We start from the raw sequence: 20,649 nt of genomic DNA, 5'->3' as shown, positions 1-20,649 counted from the left end.
CCTTTTCGGATGTTAGCGACTATCATGACAATCTGTACTTTACATACTGTTGCTCAGAAAATATTTGTGGTTGCTGTTTTGAACCATGTACGTAGATTTTTCAGATAGGGAAATCCTTCTCCTTGATGGTTCCTGTTTTCCTTCTACTTTTCCCTGTAAAATTAGCTGCAGTAGTCCATATCTCTCGCTATTCCTTATGATGTGACCGAGCTATCAAATTGTGGCTGTTTTTATTGTGGTTAACTGAGTAGATAGACAAAGCGGTTTCTGGCGCAACCCCTAAATCGCAACCCTTAAATATTAATAAATGCCAAACGGCTTAACGTAGGATGACGTGTGACGTATCGTTGGAAAGGGGATGAAAAAGGGGGTTGAATGCAGTATGTGGCGTGCGCATCGGAATATGCCAAAAGGGCATTACGTCATATCTTCGTTTCTATTGGTCCGATTTTGACGTAAGAGGGCTCGTCGGAACGGTGAGGGGGTAACGAATAAGTTGAGACAAAAAAAAAGATGGCGGCAGTGCCAAAACGGCATTACAGCATATCTTCGTTGCTATTGGACCGATTTTGAGGTATGGGGTGTCAAATTAAAGCGGCGGCGACACAGAAGCCAACTGTCAATTCTTCTTCTGTCAACGTTCAATATTAACTGTCAATTCTTCTTCTTTTCCGTATAGTGCCTAACAGAACGTGACATTCGACATCTTCATTGTCATTCGACGTAGGACGTGAAATTCGACGCAGAACGTGACATTTAGCGTAGGACGTAAATGACGTGACGTGAATGACGTGACATTTGACGTAGGACGTGGATGACGTGACGTGAATGACGTGAAATTCGACGCAGAACGTGAATGACGTGACATTCGACTGTACCTTCTGTTAGCGTATCTCTGATGACGTCTGTACGTCTCTGGTACCCTCTGTGACCCTCTGCTAAGTGGTTAGAAGAGTGTTGCAGAGCGGAGCAGAAGGTAATAGACATTAGAAGACGGTAGCAGAGCGCAGCAGAGGATAGCAAGTCGAAAGTCACATAAATGTCACGTCATTCACGTTCAAATGTCACCTCCTGCGTCGAATTTCACGTCATTCACGTCACGTCATTCACGTCCTACGTCGAATGTCACATATCTACGTCAAATGTCACGTTCTGAGTCGAATTTCACGTCATTCATGAAAGCTCTTTTTCTTTTTGCATTCTCAACAAAACACCCTGATTAGTAACGTAGTCGGTATAAGTTATCTTCAGGATTCGACGATAGAGCCACATTTCGAAAGCCTCAATATTTCTTGCAGGTGGCGTCTGTGAGAGTCCACGACTCAACTCTGTACAACAGCATAGAAAAGATATAACATCGCAGTAACCTGACTTTTAAGAGTATTGATAAAGCATGACATTTAAATAGCTTAGCCATTTTTTGAAATTTAAATCATGCTTTCTCTATCCTTCATTTGATTTCTAACTAATGGTCCCACTTTTCATTGACGTTCGTACCAAGATAGGTGTATGTTTTTACTCTTTCTATTTGTTCACCGTTCACACTGATTCCACCAAATTGCTGTTCCTTCTTAGAGATCATCATACATTTTGTTTTCTTAGTGTTAAGTGAAAGTCCATATCTCTGACTTACTTCTGTAATTCTATTGATTAACTTTTGCAGGGCTTCAAAGCTGTTAGCGAATACCACCGTCTCGTCTGCGTATCTTATGTTATTGATGCATTCTCCGTTAATTCGAATTCCGGCTTTAACATCATCCACTGCTTCTGGAAAGATTTCCTCAGAGAATTTGTTGAATAGCAGTGGTGATAGTATACATCCATGATGGACCCCATGTTTGATTTTGATATCGTCGGATTCTCCTGCCCCTTCTCGGATATACTATGTTTGCTTCCAGTACAGTCGAGTACAGTATAATGTTTTTACAGTAAACAGTGTTTTTTAAAAGTGTTTTTATTACGGAAACAGTGTTTTTATTAGGGAAACCCAACGTTATTCAAAATAGATAAATGGGTGATCTTACGAAATAACCACCTAGGACAATATTTACTGACATTTAGAAGGATGTAGTGTTTTCTAGTCTAGTGTTTCTCCGAATTATATTATTTTTTTCTTTTTCATCAATTTTGAATATTTTTTATTATAACTGTGATAATTTTTAAATTTTTTTATTTATTTTCAGATGCTGTTGTGGCATTTGGGCACAGAATTCTTCAATATGAAATAACCTAGTCACTCCAACTATCTACTTTTCCAAACAAGTGCCATATAGCTGTTATTCCTCTACATTTAAAAATATGCCAGAAAAGTAAATGAACCAATGGCCCTCAAATTGCGCAAGGACGTAAAAAAGTCGAGTTACTATGTCTGGTTTCTCGGAGCAAAAGAATCGAAGGGTCTAAGAGGTACTGAGTTTATCGTGCCGGTTATAAAGCATTTGGAGGATCGGGAAAAAGATATAGAACCTTTCAAAGTAACATTGCAAGTGTCTCACAAAGGACTGAAAATTATTCAAAACGTTGTTTCGCAAAACCAAAAAAGCTCAAAACCTAAACACGAAACCATCAAACATTTTATACCACACAACACTATCACTTGCGTTTTTCAAAAGGACGATGTCATAGCTTGCATTCTATTACTCTTCAATCCCGTCACAAAATGTCCACTGCACGTTCATGCCTATAGATGTGATAGCCTAGAAACTGCTAGTTTGTTAAAAAATCAGCTGCAAACTCTGATCGAGCGACCCGAGAACCAGAAGAAGTTTGCTGAAATAGAGGGTAGACTGAAACCCCAAAAGGAGTTGAAGAAAGTTGATAGTAGTATCGGGAGTGACACAGGTACTAGCACGAGGGAGAGCGAGAGCAGTGAGGAAAGGTAAGTGATTTATTGAAATATATTAGTAATTTCTAATCATTTTGACATAAATATCATCATCAATCAGCCAATCGCGTACACTGCTGGACATAGGCCTCCCTCAGTTCCTTCTAGTGTTCTCTACACTGGGCCGCTTGTAGCCAATTTTTCGCTACTCTTTTTATATCGTCGGTCCATCTAGTCGGTGGCCGTCCTTGGCTTCTTTTATAGTTTCTGGGCCTCCATTCCACGATTCGTCTTGTCCAACGTCCATCTTGTGTTCTAGCTAAGTGCCCTGTCCAGTTCCACTTAAGCGTCGTAGCTCTTTCGATGACGTTTTGAACTCCTGATGTTTAATCATCATATAAATATGTGTATATCATCATATAGATAAATACGTGCCCAGTTCCACTTAAGCGTCGTAGCTCTTTCGATGACGTTTTGAACTCCTGATGTTTGCCTGATTTGTTCGTTTGTTATGTAATCTCGAAGGCTCATGTTCAGCATTACATGTTCCATGGCTCGTTGTGTAATTCTGAGTTTATTCGTGGATTTTTGCGTCAAAAATCCATAAGTTTGTACAGACAAAACACATTGGTTATAAACCTTTTGCTTGAGACACATGGGAATTTAACTTTTTAGAATATGGATTAGTTTGCCAAATGCTGCCCATGTCAGGCCTATTTGCCTCTCTATTTCATGTGTTTGATTGTCTCTGCCTATTTTGATCTCGTGTCTCAGATACTTGTAAGTGTCTGTAACTGTCAATAGTTATATTTCCACTCATTAAGAGATTTTTCATACTTTTAGTTTTCTCAAAGTTTATTTTCAATCCTGCTCTCTCAGACCGAATTTTAAGCAAATATATCATAGAAACTGTATCCTGCAAGTTATCTTCCATTAATACAACATAATCAGCAAACCTCAGATGATTTAATCTTTCTCCATATATAGGGTGTCCCAAAAGTAGCATAACAGTCGAATATTTCTCGAAATAAACATATCGTACCGAAAAACTGAAAAATACGTGTTCAATAATTTTCAAAAATCTATCGAATGACACCAAATCCGACCTCTCACTCCACCCCCTAGAAGTGGGATGGGGGGTAACTTTGACATCTTAAATGGAAACCCCAGTTTTTATTTCAGATTTGGATTCATTATGTAGAAATAAGCAACTTTCATTGGAAATATTTTTTCGAATTGTGGATGGACGGCGCTATAATCGGAAAAAACAGTTTATCGCGATACCATAGGTAAATTATAGAAACGGTCTAATATCTCGAGACATACACTTCCAAATGAAAAACCAAAAAATATATATTTAATATTTTTCAAAAACCTATCGAATAACGCTAAACATGACACTCCACCTCACCCCCTGGAGGTGGGGTGGGGGTAACTTTAAAATAATAAATAGCAACCTCCATTTTTTATTGTAGATTTGGATTCCTCATGAAAAATTAAGCAACATTTATTCGAAACATTTTTTAGAATTGTTGATAGATGGCGTTAATAAATCGTTTTTTTTTTCAATTATAGCGCCATCTATTAACAATTCTAAAAAATATTTCAAATAAATGTTGCTTAGTTTTTCATGACGAATGCAAATCTGCAATAAAAAATGGAGGTTGTATTTAAGATTTTAAAGTTACCCCCCCCCCTAGGGGGTGGGGTGGAGGGTCATGTTTAGTGTTGTTCGATAGGTTTTTGAAAAATATTAAACACGTATTTTTTGGTTTTTGATTTGGAAGTGTATTTCTCGATCTGTATATTAGACCGTTTCTATAATTTACTTATGGTATCACGATAAATAGTTTTTTTCGATTATAGCGCCATCTATCCATAATTCGAAAAAAAATGACTCGAATAAAAGTTGCTTACTTTTACACAAGAAATCCAAATCTGCAATAAAACCTGGGGGTTTCTGTTTAAGATTTTAAAGTTTAAAGAGTTTAAAGTTTGTGCCATACCCTGCCCTGAAGCCTGCCTGTTCTTTCGGCTGATAGAAATCATGTTCAGGTGTTAGTCTCTTCGTTAAAGTTCGTTAAGATTTTCATAAAGGGTTTGTACATATGTCTATAATTTTCTAATTTATATTAGTAATATCACCTTTATTTGTGTAACAATACCATCACTGCATTGTTCCAGTATTTTGGAATCGTAAGCGTTTATTAAACAGTTCGCTTACCTACTTATTTTAATAGAATTTCTCTTCCAGCTTTTATTGCCTCAATAACGAGTCCATCCTCTCCAGGCGATTGATAGTTCTTCATTTCCTTTAAAGCTGCTCTTACTTCTGACACTGTAATGGGTGAAAGTACTTCAGATCCCTGATTTATGAGTCCTTACTCGTGTCGGGAAAATGTCTTGTGGTCTTTGGTTGGTATAGAGGTCTTTATAAAACTCTCTCGTTATTTTCAGAATGTTTTTATCTGTTGTTGCCTTTCCGTTTTTTGTCTCTCAGCTTGTATATTTCTTTCTTACTTTGTGTAAGTTCTGTTTTGAGTAATTACATTAGTCATTATTATTATATCTTCTTAAATCTTTATTAACTGCTGCTGAAATTCTTTTATTTAGTTTTCTGTATTCTTCTTTGTTTTCCTTTTCTTTTTCGCTTCTTAGGTTTAGTCGGATTTCCTTGAGGGCTTTTGTTCCATGAGGCCTATGTTCAACAATGGACAAATCAGGGCTGATTGATGATAATGAAACGTATCAGATTAACACCGAACCTTCAAGCATACATACGCGACGTATGACTTAACGCTAAACGCGGCGTACGGCGTTTATTGGAGATCACCGCCTTTAGTATGTAATGTAAATTTTATTTCATATTTTCGCGTGGAAAATCATTTGCCACTAAAATATTTTTACAAAATATTTATGAAACATCCTCTACAATAAAAGAAGGCTGAATTTGAGTTTAAATTTTTACGAGTAAACCATTAATATAATTATTGTTGCCGGAATGCACAAACTAATAATATAAAGATAAATAAAGTATGTCATGTCTCCATGACTTAAAAATAACTCATTATTTACAAAAAAAAAACTTGGGCGTCACATGCAATCTACCGTCTTTCGTTAATTATGTTATCTTTTAAAATTATTTCAGCTAGTAAAATACTGTTTTTTAACCGTTCGTAGATAAAAATATTTGTTAAAGTCATTAATTATTTGGGTTGAATCCTTTGTTTAATTAGCTTCTTCTTTTTAGTAACAGTATAGCCGTACACCAAAATATATATTAAATTATCAGTCAAGGTGTTATAAACAAGAGCTACGTAAATTTTTAGATATAGAAAGAAACACCGACTCCAGAATTTCGCAGTCTCGGGAGCCCCCAGGTCTCTTCACTACACATCACACATCACTACTACACACAGTAGTGCAGTGACTAGTGAAGAGTGTATAAAGTATATTATTGAATATACGTTAGCCGTTTTTGACTTATTACAATTTCCAATCTCCATGTTTATTCTTCTATCATTACAATAATTATAATCTTTTAGTTCTCTTGCCCCCATTTCCCTGTCTATTTCTTCTTTGCAGCTTCCCCCGACCTTTCTGGTTTATGCTTCCCTCTCGATTGCCATTCCAGAGCTAAGCTTGGTATGCTGTTCTCTGGCATTCTTTTTTCATGGCCGTAACAGCTTTAATCGTTTTTTATGATAGGTCATCCTCATTATTTATGGAACTCTATCATTTGTGACTCTCTTGCCTCTATATTTTCATGCACATCATTGCCAGAAGCCTATTTCTGTTGCTGTATATATTATCTTTTCTGTTCCTTTATTTACGGGCACACTTTACATCTATACTATTCTAAATTATTTTTTTATTATCTTAAGAGTTATGTCTATCACACAATACACTGGTCGGTAGGGACATGCCTTTCCTTCTCATTATGTTTCCTTCCTAAATTCTTGTTCTTTTTTTTGAAATATACGGTAGTTTGGTTACGATTTTTTATCCACAAGGCATATAGGCTTTGGAGTTACCGGTGTTACCTTAGCCATAAATTTCATCCATAAATTTGTTTTTCATATTTTCACAGAAATTTGGTATAAATTTATCAAAAATGAATAAAACAGATAATATTGACAAGAAAAATGTTATATATGTTATATATGTTGGGAAAAAAAATTTAAACGGGCGATGTATTGACGGTGAGTAGATAATGCCACTCAAATTCAAAAATCCTTTATGGATGGTACGTTAGTCAACTTTTTTCTCAGTTTTTTGTTAAATTCTAAAAGTAAATATAATAAAGCATAACATATAAAAAAAATCCTGATGGAGGTATTTTCCCAAACAAGCGAAAAAAATTCTGAAACTTAGATGTATTGCGCGCTATTCATTAATACGTCTCAAATTCAAAAATCCTTTATGGATGGTACGTTAGTCAAATTTTTTTCTGAGTTTTTTGTTAAATTCCCAAATTAAATATAATAAAGCATAACATATAAAAAAAACGTGATGGAGGTATTTTCCAAAACAAGAGAAAAAAATTCTGAAACGTAGATGTATTGCGGGCTATTCGGTAATACGTCTCAAATTCAAAAATCCTTTATAGATGGATCGTTAGTTAACTTTTTTTCTCAGTTTTTTGTTAAATTCTCAAAGTAAATATAATTAAGCATAACATATAAAAAAATCGTGATGGAGGTATTTTCCAAAACAAGCGAAAAAAATTCTGAAACTTAGATGTATTGCGCGGTATTCGTTAATACGTCTCAAATTCAAAATTACTTTATGGATGGTACGTTAGTCAACTTTTTTTCTCAGTTTTTTGTTAAATTCTCAAAGTAACTATAATAAAGCATAACATATAAAAAAATCGTGATGGAGGTATTTTTCAAAACAAGCGAAAAAAATTCTGAAACTTAGATGTATTGCGCGCTATTCGTTAATACGTCTCAAATTCAAAAATCCTTTATGGAAGGTACGTTAGACAACTTTTTTTCTCAGTTTTTTGTTAAATTCCCAAAGTAAATATAATAAAGCATAACATATAAAAAAAACGTGATGGAGGTATTTTCCAAAACAAGAGAAAAAAATTCTGAAACTTAGATGTATTGCGGGCTATTCGGTAATACGTCTCAAATTCAAAAATCCTTTATGGATGGTACGTTAGTCAACTTTTTTTCTCAGTTTTTTGTTAAATTCTCAAAGTAAATATAATAAAGCATAACATATAAAAAAATCGTGATAGAGGTATTTTTCAAAACAAGCGAAAAAAATTCTGAAACTGAGATGTATTGCGCGGTATTCGTTAATACGTCTCAAATTCAAAAATCCTTTATGGATGGTACGTTAGTCAACTTTTTTCTCAGTTTTTTGTTAAATTCTCAAAGTAAATATAATAAAGCATAACATATAAAAAAAAAAACGTGGTGGAGGTATTTTCCAAAACAAGAGAAAAAAATTCTGAAACTTAGATGTATTGCGCGCTATTCGTTAATACGTCTCAAATTCAAAAATCCTTTATGGATGGTACGTTAGTCAACTTTTTTTCTCAGTTTTTGGTTAAATTCCCAAAGTAAATATAATAAAGCATAACATATAAAAAAAAACGTGATGGAGGTATTTTCCAAAACAAGAGAAAAAAATTCTGAAACTTAGATGTATTGCGGGCTATTCGGTAATACGTCTCAAATTCAAAAATCCTTTATGGATGGTACGTTAGTCAACTTTTTTCTCAGTTTTTTGTTAAATTCTCAAAGTAAATATAATAAAGCATAACATATAAAAAAAAACGTGATGGAGGTATTTTCCAAAACAAGAGAAAAAAATTCTGAAACTTAGATGTATTGCGCGCTATTCGTTAATACGTCTCAAATTCAAAAATCCTTTATGGATGGTACGTTAGTCAACTTTTTTTCTCAGTTTTTGGTTAAATTCCCAAAGTAAATATAATAAAGCATAACATATAAAAAAATCGTGATGGAGGTATTTTTCAAAACAAGCGAAAAAAATTCTGAAACTTAGATGTATGGCGCGCTATTCGTTAATACGTCTCAAATTCAAAAATCCTTTATGGATGGATCGTTAGTCAAATTTTTTTCTCAGTTTTTTGTTAAATTCTCAAAGTATATTTATTACATCTACTTTGAGAATTTAACAAAAAACTGAGAAAAAAAGTTGACTAACGTATCATCCATAAAGGATTTTTGTATTTGAGACGTATTAATGAATAGCGCGCAATACATCTAAGTTTCAGAATTTTTTTCGCTTGTTTTGGAAAATACCTTCAACACGATTTTTTTATATGTTATGCTTTATTATATTTACTTTGAGAATTTAACAAAAAACTGAGAAAAAAAGTTGACTAACGTACCATCCATAAAGGATTTTTGAATTTGAGACGTATTAACGAATAGCGCGCAATACATCTAAGTTTCAGAATTTCTTTCTCTTGTTTTGGAAAATACCTCCATCACGTTTTTTTTATATGTTATGCTTTATTATATTTACTTTGAGAATTTAACAAAAAACTGAGAAAAAAAGTTGACTAACGTACCATCCATAAAGGATTTTTGAATTTGAGACGTATTACCGAATAGCCAGCAATACATCTACGTTTCAGAATTTTTTTTCTCTTGTTTTGGAAAATACCTCCATCACGTTTATTTTATATGTTATGATTTATTATATTTACTTTAAGAATTTAACAAAAAACTGAGAAAAAAAGTTGACTAACGTACCATCCATAAAGGATTTTTGAATTTGAGACGTATTAACGAATACCGCGCAATACATCTAAGTTTCAGAATTTTTTTCGCTTGTTTTTGAAAATACTTCCATCACGATTTTTTTATATATTATGCTTTATTATATTTACTTTGAGAATTTAACAAAAAACTGAGAAAAAAAGTTGACTAACGTACCATCCATAAAGGATTTTTGAATTTGAGACGTATTACCGAATAGCCAGCAATACATCTAAGTTTCAGAATTTTTTTCTCTTATTTTGGAAAATACATACCTCCATCACGTTTATTTTATATGTTATGATTTATTATATTTACTTTGAGAATTTAATAAAAAACTGAGAAAAAAAGTTGACTAACGTACCATCCATAAAGGATTTTTGAATTTGAGACGTATTACCGAATAGCCCGCAATACATCTAAGTTTCAGAATTTTTTTCTCTTGTTTTGGAAAATACCTCCATCACGTTTTTTTTTATATATTATGCTTTATTATATTTACTTTGGGAATTTAACAAAAAACTGAGAAAAAAAGTTGACTAACGTACCATCCATAAAGGATTTTTGAATTTGAGACGTATTAATGAATAGCGCGCAATACATCTAAGATTCAGAATTTTTTTCGCTTGTTTTGGAAAATACCTCCATCACGATTTTTTTATATGTTATGCTTTATTATATTTACTTTGAGAATTTAACAAAAAACTGAGAAAAAAAGTTGACTAACGTACCATCCATAAAGGATTTTTGAATTTGAGACGTATTAACGAATACCGCGCAATACATCTAAGTTTCAGAATTTTTTTCGCTTGTTTTGAAAAATACCTCCATCACGATTTTTTTATATGTTATGCTTTATTATATTTACTTTGAGAATTTAACAAGAAACTGAGAAAAAAAGTTGACTAACGTACCATCCATAAAGGATTTTTGAATGTGAGACGTATTACCGAATAGCCCCCAATACATATAAGTTTCAGAATTTTTTTCTCTTGTTTTGGAAAATACCTCCATCACGTTTTTTTATATGTTATGCTTTATTATAAATATTTACTTTGAGAATTTAACAAAAAACTGAGAAAAAAAGTTGACTAACGATCCATTCATACAGGATTTTTGAATTTGAGACGTATTACCGGATAGCCCGCAATAAATCTAAGTTTCAGAATTTTTTTCTCTTGTTTTGGAAAATACCTCCATCACGTTTTTTTTATATGTTATGCTTTATTATATTTACTTTGAGAATTTAACAAAAAACTGAGAAAAAAAGTTGACTAACGTACCATCCATAAAGGATTTTTGAATTTGAGTGGCATTATCTACTCACCGTCAATACATCGCCCGTTTAAATTTTTTTTCCAAACATATATAACATATATAACATTTTTCTTGTCAATATTATCTGTTTTATTCATTTTTGATAAATTTATACCAAATTTTTGTGAAAATATGAAAAAAAAAATTTATGGATGGAATTTATGGCTAAGGTAACACCGGTTTTGGAGTTTATATTATAGTCTATATCTTATATCTAGATATAAGGATAAGTCCTTGGATCTGGTGTAGTTAGTTAGGAGAAAAGTCACTCCAAGGGACGGCAATATTTTTTGTTGTCCCTTCTTGTAATGGCTTGCCTGTTTGTATAATAGAAATTTAGTATACCACTACTTCAGAGAGTGTCTTTTTGACTCAGGAATATACCTAGTTGAGTATCCACATTTTCCTTCAGTGGCAATTTAATCGAGAATGAACTTATCTCCACTTTGGAAACTTGCACACAAGGTCCTTCACATATCATATCTTCTTTCTTTCTTTTTTTTACTAGGTATATGAGTGGAGTATTTCATTAACGACCTATATTTCTTTTACAACACTTTGTTGCACTGTGTCAATTACTTGAATCTGTAGGTTACCACAATGTCATAAAATCTGCCATGTAAAATAAATACGAACAATATAATTGTTGTTCAAGTAATACTTTTTTTCAGGTATGTTGGCGAAACAACTCGAGTAACAACCCTCTACGATTCAGTAGCGGCCGAATTACGAGCAAAGCTTGGCAAAAAGAGTTCTCCTATTCTTTTGCCCCCTCGCGATTACGACACCGTCCATAGAACAAAAGGCAACCTGACTGGAATCGAATTACGACGATGCCTTAATGCCAACATCGTAGGTCCAAATGTTAAAGGAAGGAGAATAGAAAGTAGCGGTGGCAGTTCTGGAATCGGCTCGGATCATCCTCCCAGTCCAGAAAGTCCCGAAGCTCCTGACTCCAGGTTTAACACTTTGGATAACCAGAGTACTAGTGGTGAGTATTGCATTTAATTATAGCAAGAACATATATTTTTTTAATCCGTCAGTTACACACCGGATTTACTGTAGATAATTAGCTTACCGTACATCTTGCATTAGCCATTAAACACATCCGAATGAATGGGAAAAGAGAAGTATTTGTGAAGTTTGTAAAAAATTTAATTTTCTAGCTGAGATATTTCGGCTTACAAAGCCACCTTCAGAGCTACGGTCAAAGGTTTAAAGTACCTTTGTGGAGAGGGATCCCTTTTTTTAATTGGAAAAAATTCCTTATGTTGTTTTAAAAACTTGGTCGGAGGTTGAAATTTTTATAAGTAAAGATTGTAAAAAACTTAAAAAACATCTAAAACAGCACATGGAACTTTCACGAAAAACATATTAAAACATTTGATCATGATGAGGTTAAGAATCTACCATCTGAAATAGAAGCAACCGGCGCGCCGCTGCATAAATTTTTTTGATATCTTGAAAACGGCTATTATTGACCATTGGCATTATATAAGACCAAATTTCGAAAATGTTAAAAAAAATTTTTGAAGTTATACTTCCTTACGATCGAGAGTGAAATTTTATAATTCCGGGCGCATGCGCACACAAATAGTATGTATTTCGTTGCTAATCTTTCAAGATATGTATGTAACAGCGCTGTCAGCGCAAATAAGTCATATTTATCATACAGTATGTCCATGTAAGTTGTATCCATATGGAAAATATTTTTATTATTAATTTTACGAAAAAAAGTTATTCTTTATAAAAAGTTCTGCATGGTCCAAAACCAAGATTCAACCATAAGATGTTAAATTTTATGAATTTTATACGAGGTATGTCAAAAAGTTTGAATTTCACTCAAGAGTAAAGTAGCTTTATTTTTCATAATATTGAAAATTGCTATTATGAAAAGTTGTTTGGAATTAAAAACTATATTCTAATATGCAATTACATCCTTCTAATTGAAAATTTTTTTTTGAAAAATTATGGATAACCCAACATTATTTTCAGTTTTATTTCAATTCTGATACATAACTCTTTTATTATTAATTTTTCGAAAAAAAGTTATTCTTAATAAAAAATTTTGGATGGTCTAAAACATAAAATACAACCATCTTATATCAAATTTTATCAATTTTATACGAGGTATGTCAAAAAAGATAAATTTAGATCAAAAGTAAAGTACCTTTATAGTTTAGTAGAATATTTCAATTAGAAGGATACAATTACATACTGAAACATAGTTTTTAATTCGAAATAACTTTTATATACCTCGTATAAAATTGATAAAATTTGACATAAGATGGTTGTATTTTAGGTTTTAAACCATGCAGAACTTTTTATTAAGAATAACTTTTTTTCGTAAAATTAATAATAAAAGAGTTATCTGAATTGAAATAACTGAAAATAATGTTAGCTATCCATAATTTTTCAAAAAAAAATTTTTAATTAGAAGAGTGTAATTGCATACTAGAATATAGTTTTTAATTCCAAACAACTTTTCATAATAGCAATTTTCAATATTGTGAAAAATAAAACTACTCTAGAGTGAAATTCAAACTTTTTGGCATACCTTGTATAATATTCAAAAAATATGATATTTGATCGTTAAATCTTAGGTTTTGGACCATGCAGAGCTTTTTATGAAAAATAACTTTTTCTCGTAAAATTAATAATAAAAATGTTTTCCATATGGATACAACTTACAGGGACATACTGTATAAAAGGATATATTAGTGTTCTTAGTAAATGTATTATTTATTATAATTTTTGTTTCTTTGGATTTGTCTTCCTCGGGAATAAGATATTTTATAATAATAGTAAGTATATTTACAGTATTTTTGTATACCACTTGGTCTATTAAATTTGTCAGTACCTATGTATTAGAAATCTTGTAACCTGTCAAAGCAAAAGGGATATAGCTCAGTGGTAGAGTGTGTGACCGGAGATCAAGAGGTCCCGGGCTCAAATCCCGGACGATTCATATTCTTTTTTTTATATTTTTGGTATCGTTTTAATAAAAAATTTTTAAAAGTGGTAGGTAAAGAAAGTTAGTTTAATATTTAAATAAAATACAAATAACCTGTTAAGTATATTAATTTCTTTGAAATCATAATAATAGAAGTATAACTTCTTACGTGCGTACAAAGTACACGCACATTCTTTTTTTATTAATCGCCTAAGCTGTGTTTATACCACCGAAATCTTGTCACAGTTGACAAATTATCAATTTTACTTTGACTTAAATCACTAAACCATACATACATTTTAAGGGGTTAACACAATGGCGTCCTCGTATTTTACCTAACAAGTATGCACTATAGTTAACACACAACAGAGCCCTATGCTCTGCTTTTACATTACTTCTTATCCTGATAACGTTATCTTCATTTCCCCTTTGATAGCTTTATCTTTCATCTCAAGGTCCTTGTGGAGGTCGATGTTTTTGATAAATCAAGGAGCATCAATGATGTTTCTTAACACTTTATTCTGGAATCTCTGGATGATCTGGATGATCTGGATATTACTTGGATTTGCACAGCCTCAGAGTTGGCAACCGTACGTCCATATAGACTAAGAGCCGCTATAGGTGGAATTTCTTAATCATTTTAGGCACGATGGGACCCTATAACTTAAATAGTAGAACCTAAAAGAAAACGTTTGAACGCTGTGCCGTCACTTTTCAGTGGCACATGCGTCGACAGTGGCGCATCAAACTTTCCACTTATGGAAGGGATAAATAAATTAAAAGTTACCCTCCCTTACTAACAGAATTAATTTTTTTTATTTTTTTAAGTTTTATGTGATTAACACATAGGATTCAGCGTAATTTTAACCCACCACCCCCTTCCCCCTGCCCCCACCATCAAAAACTTCATTTTTCGTTTTTATTTTTTTTAGTGGGATTCAATCAATTTTAAAATTTCAAAAAATTCACACGCATAGCTGAGGCTTTTATAAAACATGCCTATTTTTTATAGACCCATAGGTAGAGTGTACATAACCTCAAAAAATGAAAAGAAATTTTTTTTTTCAAAAAAGCGTATAAGTTTTTTTAAGGAATAGCTGCAGGTCTAATTTTTTCTTAATCTGGTGTGTTTTATCAAACACTATATTTTTAATTTTTTCAGATTTTCCGTAAGGCTCCCCACCTTCAAAAATCCGAAAAACTGTTTTTTGGGGGGTTTTGGGGGATTTTCCCTATTTTATAGACTTCATAATATATCAAATCAATTTTGTTTTTATAGGTTATATATAACTTGAAGTAATTGAGTCCTTTAGAATATTTAAAAATCAGAAAAACACGTTCAAACCCCCCAAAACCCCCTTAAAAAACAGTTTTTTGGATTTTTGAAGGTGACCAGCGTTACAGAAAAATCTGAGAAAAATTATAAATATAGTGTTTGATAAAATACACAAGACTAAGAAAAAATTGGATCTGCAGCTATCCCCAAACAAAAGTTATACACTTTTTTCCAAAAAACAAATTTTAAATTTATTTTGAGGTTATGTACACTTAACCTACAGATTTATAAAAAAATAGACGTGTTTTATAAAAGCCTTAACTATGTGTGTAAATTTTTTGAAATTTTAAAATTGATTGCATCCCACCAAAAAAAATAAAATCGAAAAATAAAGTTTTTTATGGTGGGGGCAGGGAGAAGGGGGTGGTGGGTTAAAATTACGATGAATCTTATGTCTTAATCACATAGAACTTAAAAAAATGAAAAAAATTAAATTCTGGTAATGAGGGAGGGTATTTTTTAATTTATGTATCCCGTCCATAAGTGGAAAGTTTGATGCGCCACTGTAGACGCATGTGCCACTGAAAAGTGACGGCACAGTGTTCAAACGTTTTCTTTTAGGTTCTACTATTTAAGTTATAGGGTCCCGTCGTGCCTAAAATGATTAAGAAATTTCACCTATAGCGGCTCTTAGTCTAATACTGGTCTCAGTATTTGTTTGTATAGCAGTTGTTTGTTATATATTATGGACAATACTTTCTTGAGTTTCTTCCGATCAGCCAATGCATTTTTTTGTAACAGATACCTAGTTCTTTAGAATTCTAGATTTTTTATTTGTAAAATTAAGTCAGTTGATTTAGATTAATTTAATTTGAATTTCCATTTTTGTAGTCGAATTGTGGATTTGGTTTATTGACACTAGTTTTTCTGCTGCTTCTTCGTTGGTATCAGCCACTACTAAGATAGCAGTATCATCTGGAAATGTGGCTATAGTGTAATTTTCTAGTTCAGGTATGTCGTATCACGTAGAGTACCGGACCTAATATACTTCCTTGAGGGACTCCTGCTTTGATTTCTTTTAGATCTGTGATCAATATATGTATATATATCTGTGAATATATGTATGACTTCAAAATTTCTGAATATTGTTTAGGCCTAAGAATTTTGAGTTTATAGGTTAAACCTTCATGCCATACTTTGTCGAAAACCTTAGCTACATCTAAAAAGACTGCAGAATACACTTTCTTTTCTTGTAATGATTTTTCAATTATGTTGGTAATTTTGTGTACTTGAAAAATCGTAAAACGTTTATTGTTAAAGTCAAATTTGTGGCTTGGAATCATTTTTTTCTTTTTTATTATGTTTTTTCATTGTTTTTAGCAGGAGTTTCTCAGAAAGCTTCGATGTCACTGGTAAAAGTGATAATAGTGTTAAAGAAAGTAGTTACAATTTTCTAATTATTAGTTTATTTCTAATTGCATATTAATTATAGTGTAATCTATAATATGAACGGTTCTATTAGATAATACTGAATGTCTACTGTTTCCTTAAACGTCGAGTATCTGTTAGGTGCTGCGGAAATGTGCTGTTATATTCTGCCGTCGCCGGAAGTTTAGCTGTAACTTTCGTGAATCAATTATGAGCAATTACGTATGTATCTCTATGAGAATATAAAAGAAATTATTATACGGAGACCAAGTAGCCACTTTAAAGAACGTGTATTACATTTATAATTACCCTACGGCAATAAATACACTGTCACTGGATATAATATACGTACATAACTAAGTTAGAATAATGTTCAATTCTTGAATAACTATAAGAATGATTTTCAACTTTTCTGATAGCACTACTCGTATAACCCGGAGGATAGGTACTCGTACACCCTATCGCATTCGTGGGCGTCCTAAGGCCCCTCTCCTTGTCTTGGCCATGATTTTGGAAGAACTGGAGCATAGTTTTTATAGTTTACTTGCAAAAATAAATATGAGGCTTTATAAAAGGTCACAGATTGAAGAGGAATTAATTAATAGACTCGAAACGTATCGACAAAGACTATCAAAAGAAGTTGTATACGGAGAAACAACAAATGACGTGGGAACCACAAACATCAGAAATTGCTATAAACGAAAAATTTTCCGATCTAAGTCGATTCGTCAAATCATAATTATTTAACCCGGTCTCTGTAGATTTTCTACAGATCTTGCAATTAAAACTGTGTCGTTAATTTACCTCAAGGTGTTTATATTACCCGTGTTGAGCTGCCCCCCCCCATTTGCAAAAAATAAAAAATAAATAGCGCTGATTTATGAGCTAATTATGAGCTCTCATATTCCGCAAATTAAAAATTTGAGCTCGTTCCACTGAGCAGGAATTTAATATTTTAGTGGGGGGGGGGGCTGAGTCAGCCCTCCTCCCCACTACTTAAAAATAGGGTTATTGAATAGATCCTTGCGGCAGAATTACGAGCTATTTATGAGCTCTCTAAATGATATAGTTTAGATTTTTGAGCTCATCCCCTACACCCCCAAACAACCCTTTAATTGATTTAACTTAAGAAAAACATGCTGAGAAAAATTAAAATTTATCGTATCGACGATATAATTCGTATAGCTGATATATTTTAAGAATAAACTCTTAAATTACGCCCATTTCGATTATTGAGCTACAACCCCTTCGCAAGAAAACCACCCCATCTTCCCGGCTTAAGAGAGAGTTGTACTTAAAATGAATTCAATTTATTTTTTGGCTACATATCGTTTACTAATGTATGAGCTCCCAAAATACATGCATTTAGATCATTAAATTGCATTTTTTTTATACTGCCCTCCTAAGCCAAAAGGGCGTATCTCATTTTGCCATAGTTTCGTAAAAGGTTTTTTAATAGGGTGTTTATACCAATACGCATCAAATTTATAAAGCGAAACAGACGTATCTCGAATGAAACAGCTTCAACAACGCTAGATACGTCTGTTCCGCTTAGTAAATTTGATGCGTATTGGTATAAACACCATATTAAAAAACCTTTTACGAAAATATGGCAAAATGAGATATACCCTATTCCACGAACATACGCCTGTTTTGGATTACTTCGACAACGAATATTTTACTGTGCAACATAAGAAATACGAAAGTAAATTGCAAATTACATTGTTGTTTATTGGAATAATTATTAGCGCCATTTACTTTCGTACTTCTTATGTTGCACAGCAAAATATTCGTTGTCGAAGTAATCCAAAACAGGCGTATGTTCGTGGAATGGCCCATACGCCCTTTTGGCTTAGGAGGGCAGTATAGTGCAGGCAATGAAGGTAAAATAAACTAAACCTTTAATTTCGGTGAACCTTCATGGATTTTTACAAAAATTGGTGAGTGGTTAGAGGATACCTCAAAAAATAAAGATGACATAGTGCCACCTTGCCCTTTTACCCTGAGGGTGGATACCACCCCTTCTCACGGAAAAAATTATTTTATTAAAAATAACTTCAAAAATCGATAGAAGGACAAATTATAGGCAAAATTTGTTATATAAAGTTATTAAAGGAAATCAATAGTTTTTGAGTTATTAAAGATCAAAAATTTTAATTTTTCGTCAAAAAAAATGCATGCTTTAAAGCGGTTTTATAAGTTATCATTACTAAAATTGAAGCTTTGAAAAACCTTTTATTATTAATTAAAAGTGAGTTATAGGTAATTGAATGTATTTTTTTTTTCGGCGAGTACTCAAGTCTTATTATTCAAGCCTAATTAGCGGGAAAACGATGCATTTTATAAAATAGAAATACGAGTTGTAAAGCCAGTCAAGAAGAAGAAGAAATATTTAATATACGCTTGTCAAAGTACTCAGCAATACTTAACAAGTGAGCTACTGACGAAGTTAATATCATCAAATTTAAGCAAGTTACAATGAAAATAAGACGACCCTTAAAATAAAACATACGCCATTTCCAAAAAAAAATAAAATTTTTAGTAGTCCCTATAAGATTTTCTTTATTTTAGCATAATTAATGACCTTAAACATTTTGAACGATTTAGAATGCATATTTTTAAAATAAATTTATTTACCGATTTAAAAAAAAGTCAAGATTTTTTAAATTTTCGTAAATTGTTTTCTTTTGATAATAACTCCAACAATACTAGATATACCTACGTAAAAAATGATAGAGAACGAAATTTGAGTTTTTTTATTAGTAAAGATTTTACTTGTCTTTTTATTTCTGTATGAATCAAAATAATCAAGATAGACGTTTAAGGTCCGGTTTTACCAACAACAAATAAATCAATGAATAGTTGTTCCTCAAATAAAATTTAGTAGACATTTATATTTTTATTTTGTTTCAATATTATTTTAATAATTTAAGGTTAAACTGACGAATTTACTTTCTTATAAATATTTACAGCGAGAATAACTTGCCAATTTACTCGAAAAGTATATATTTATTTATAAATAAAATAGGTCTTATTTGACGTTACTAAAATGGAGAAATGTCATTTTATTGGTCGAATAATTTTAATAATAGAATAAACTACTATCGTTTTTTGTCGTTGGTAAAACCAGCCATTAGCCTAAATTTTACTGCGAGAACAATGTAACCGGAGCCCTTTAACCTAATATCCTAAAAAAATAAAGTATTTAAAAGATTAAATGTAATACAGTTTTATAGTTCCTCAAAGTACCTTTTAATTATCAATCGTAAAAATTAACAGAGTTATTCCAAAAAAAAAAACAATAACATTTTTTTGGAAAAATCAACTTCTGGAGCTCATTTGATAGGTATTTCTAAGTACTTTGACAAGTATTTAGTAAGTATATGTTATAAAACGCATCGTTTTCCCGTTATTTAGACTTGGGTCCTTAGATTTAAGTATTCGCAGAAAAAAAATATATATTCAATTACCTATAACTTACTTTAAATTAATATTAAAAGGTTTTTCAAGTAAGCAATTTATTATATTTTTATTAGCTTTAATTTTGGTCTTAATAAAAACATTTTGTAAAAACTTACAGTTTTTGAGTTATTTATGAAAAATCGTTTTAAAGCATGCATTTTTTGACGAAAAATTAAACTCTTTGATTTTTAATAACTCAAAAAGTATTGATTTATTTTAATAACTTTATATAACAAATTTTGCTTATAATTTATCCTTCTATCTATTTTTGAAGTTAATTTTCATAAAATAATTTTTACCCCCGAGAAGGGGTGGTATCCACCCGCAGGGTAAAAGCGCAAGGTAACACCATGTCACGTTTATTTCTTGAGGTATCCTCTAACCACTCACCAGTGTTCGTAAAAATCGATGAAGGTTCACCGAAATTGAAGGTAATAATTTATTTTTACCTTCACTGACTGCACTATACAGAAGAAGTTGCAATTTAATGATCTAACTGCATGTATTTTGAGAGCTCATAAATTATTAAACGATATGAAGTCGCCAGAAAATAAATTGAATTGATTTTAAGTATAACTCTTTCTTAAGCCGGGAAATGCACGTAATTTAAGAGCTTATTATTAGGATATATAAGCTATACGAA

The 20,649-nt window shown here is 32.0% G+C and overlaps 1 protein-coding gene across 1 annotated transcript in view; it reads left to right on the top strand.

Moving 5' to 3' along the window:
- Positions 1–20,649, top strand: part of LOC126880535 (trichohyalin) — a 242,501-nt gene that overhangs the window by 169,047 nt on the left and 52,805 nt on the right. The window contains exons 2-3 of the mRNA XM_050644458.1: positions 2,184–2,878; positions 11,559–11,878. Of these exons, the coding sequence (XP_050500415.1) occupies positions 2,322–2,878; positions 11,559–11,878 (877 nt within the window). The 5' untranslated portion in view covers positions 2,184–2,321. The remainder of the gene's footprint in view (positions 1–2,183; positions 2,879–11,558; positions 11,879–20,649) is intronic.

Source organism: Diabrotica virgifera, chromosome 2 (genome assembly GCF_917563875.1).
Source record: "Diabrotica virgifera virgifera chromosome 2, PGI_DIABVI_V3a".
In the NCBI taxonomy this organism is placed as follows: Eukaryota; Metazoa; Arthropoda; class Insecta; order Coleoptera; family Chrysomelidae; genus Diabrotica; species Diabrotica virgifera.
The sequence above is the reverse complement of the archived record's forward strand: the minus strand, read 5'-3'. Positions and strand labels throughout refer to the sequence as shown.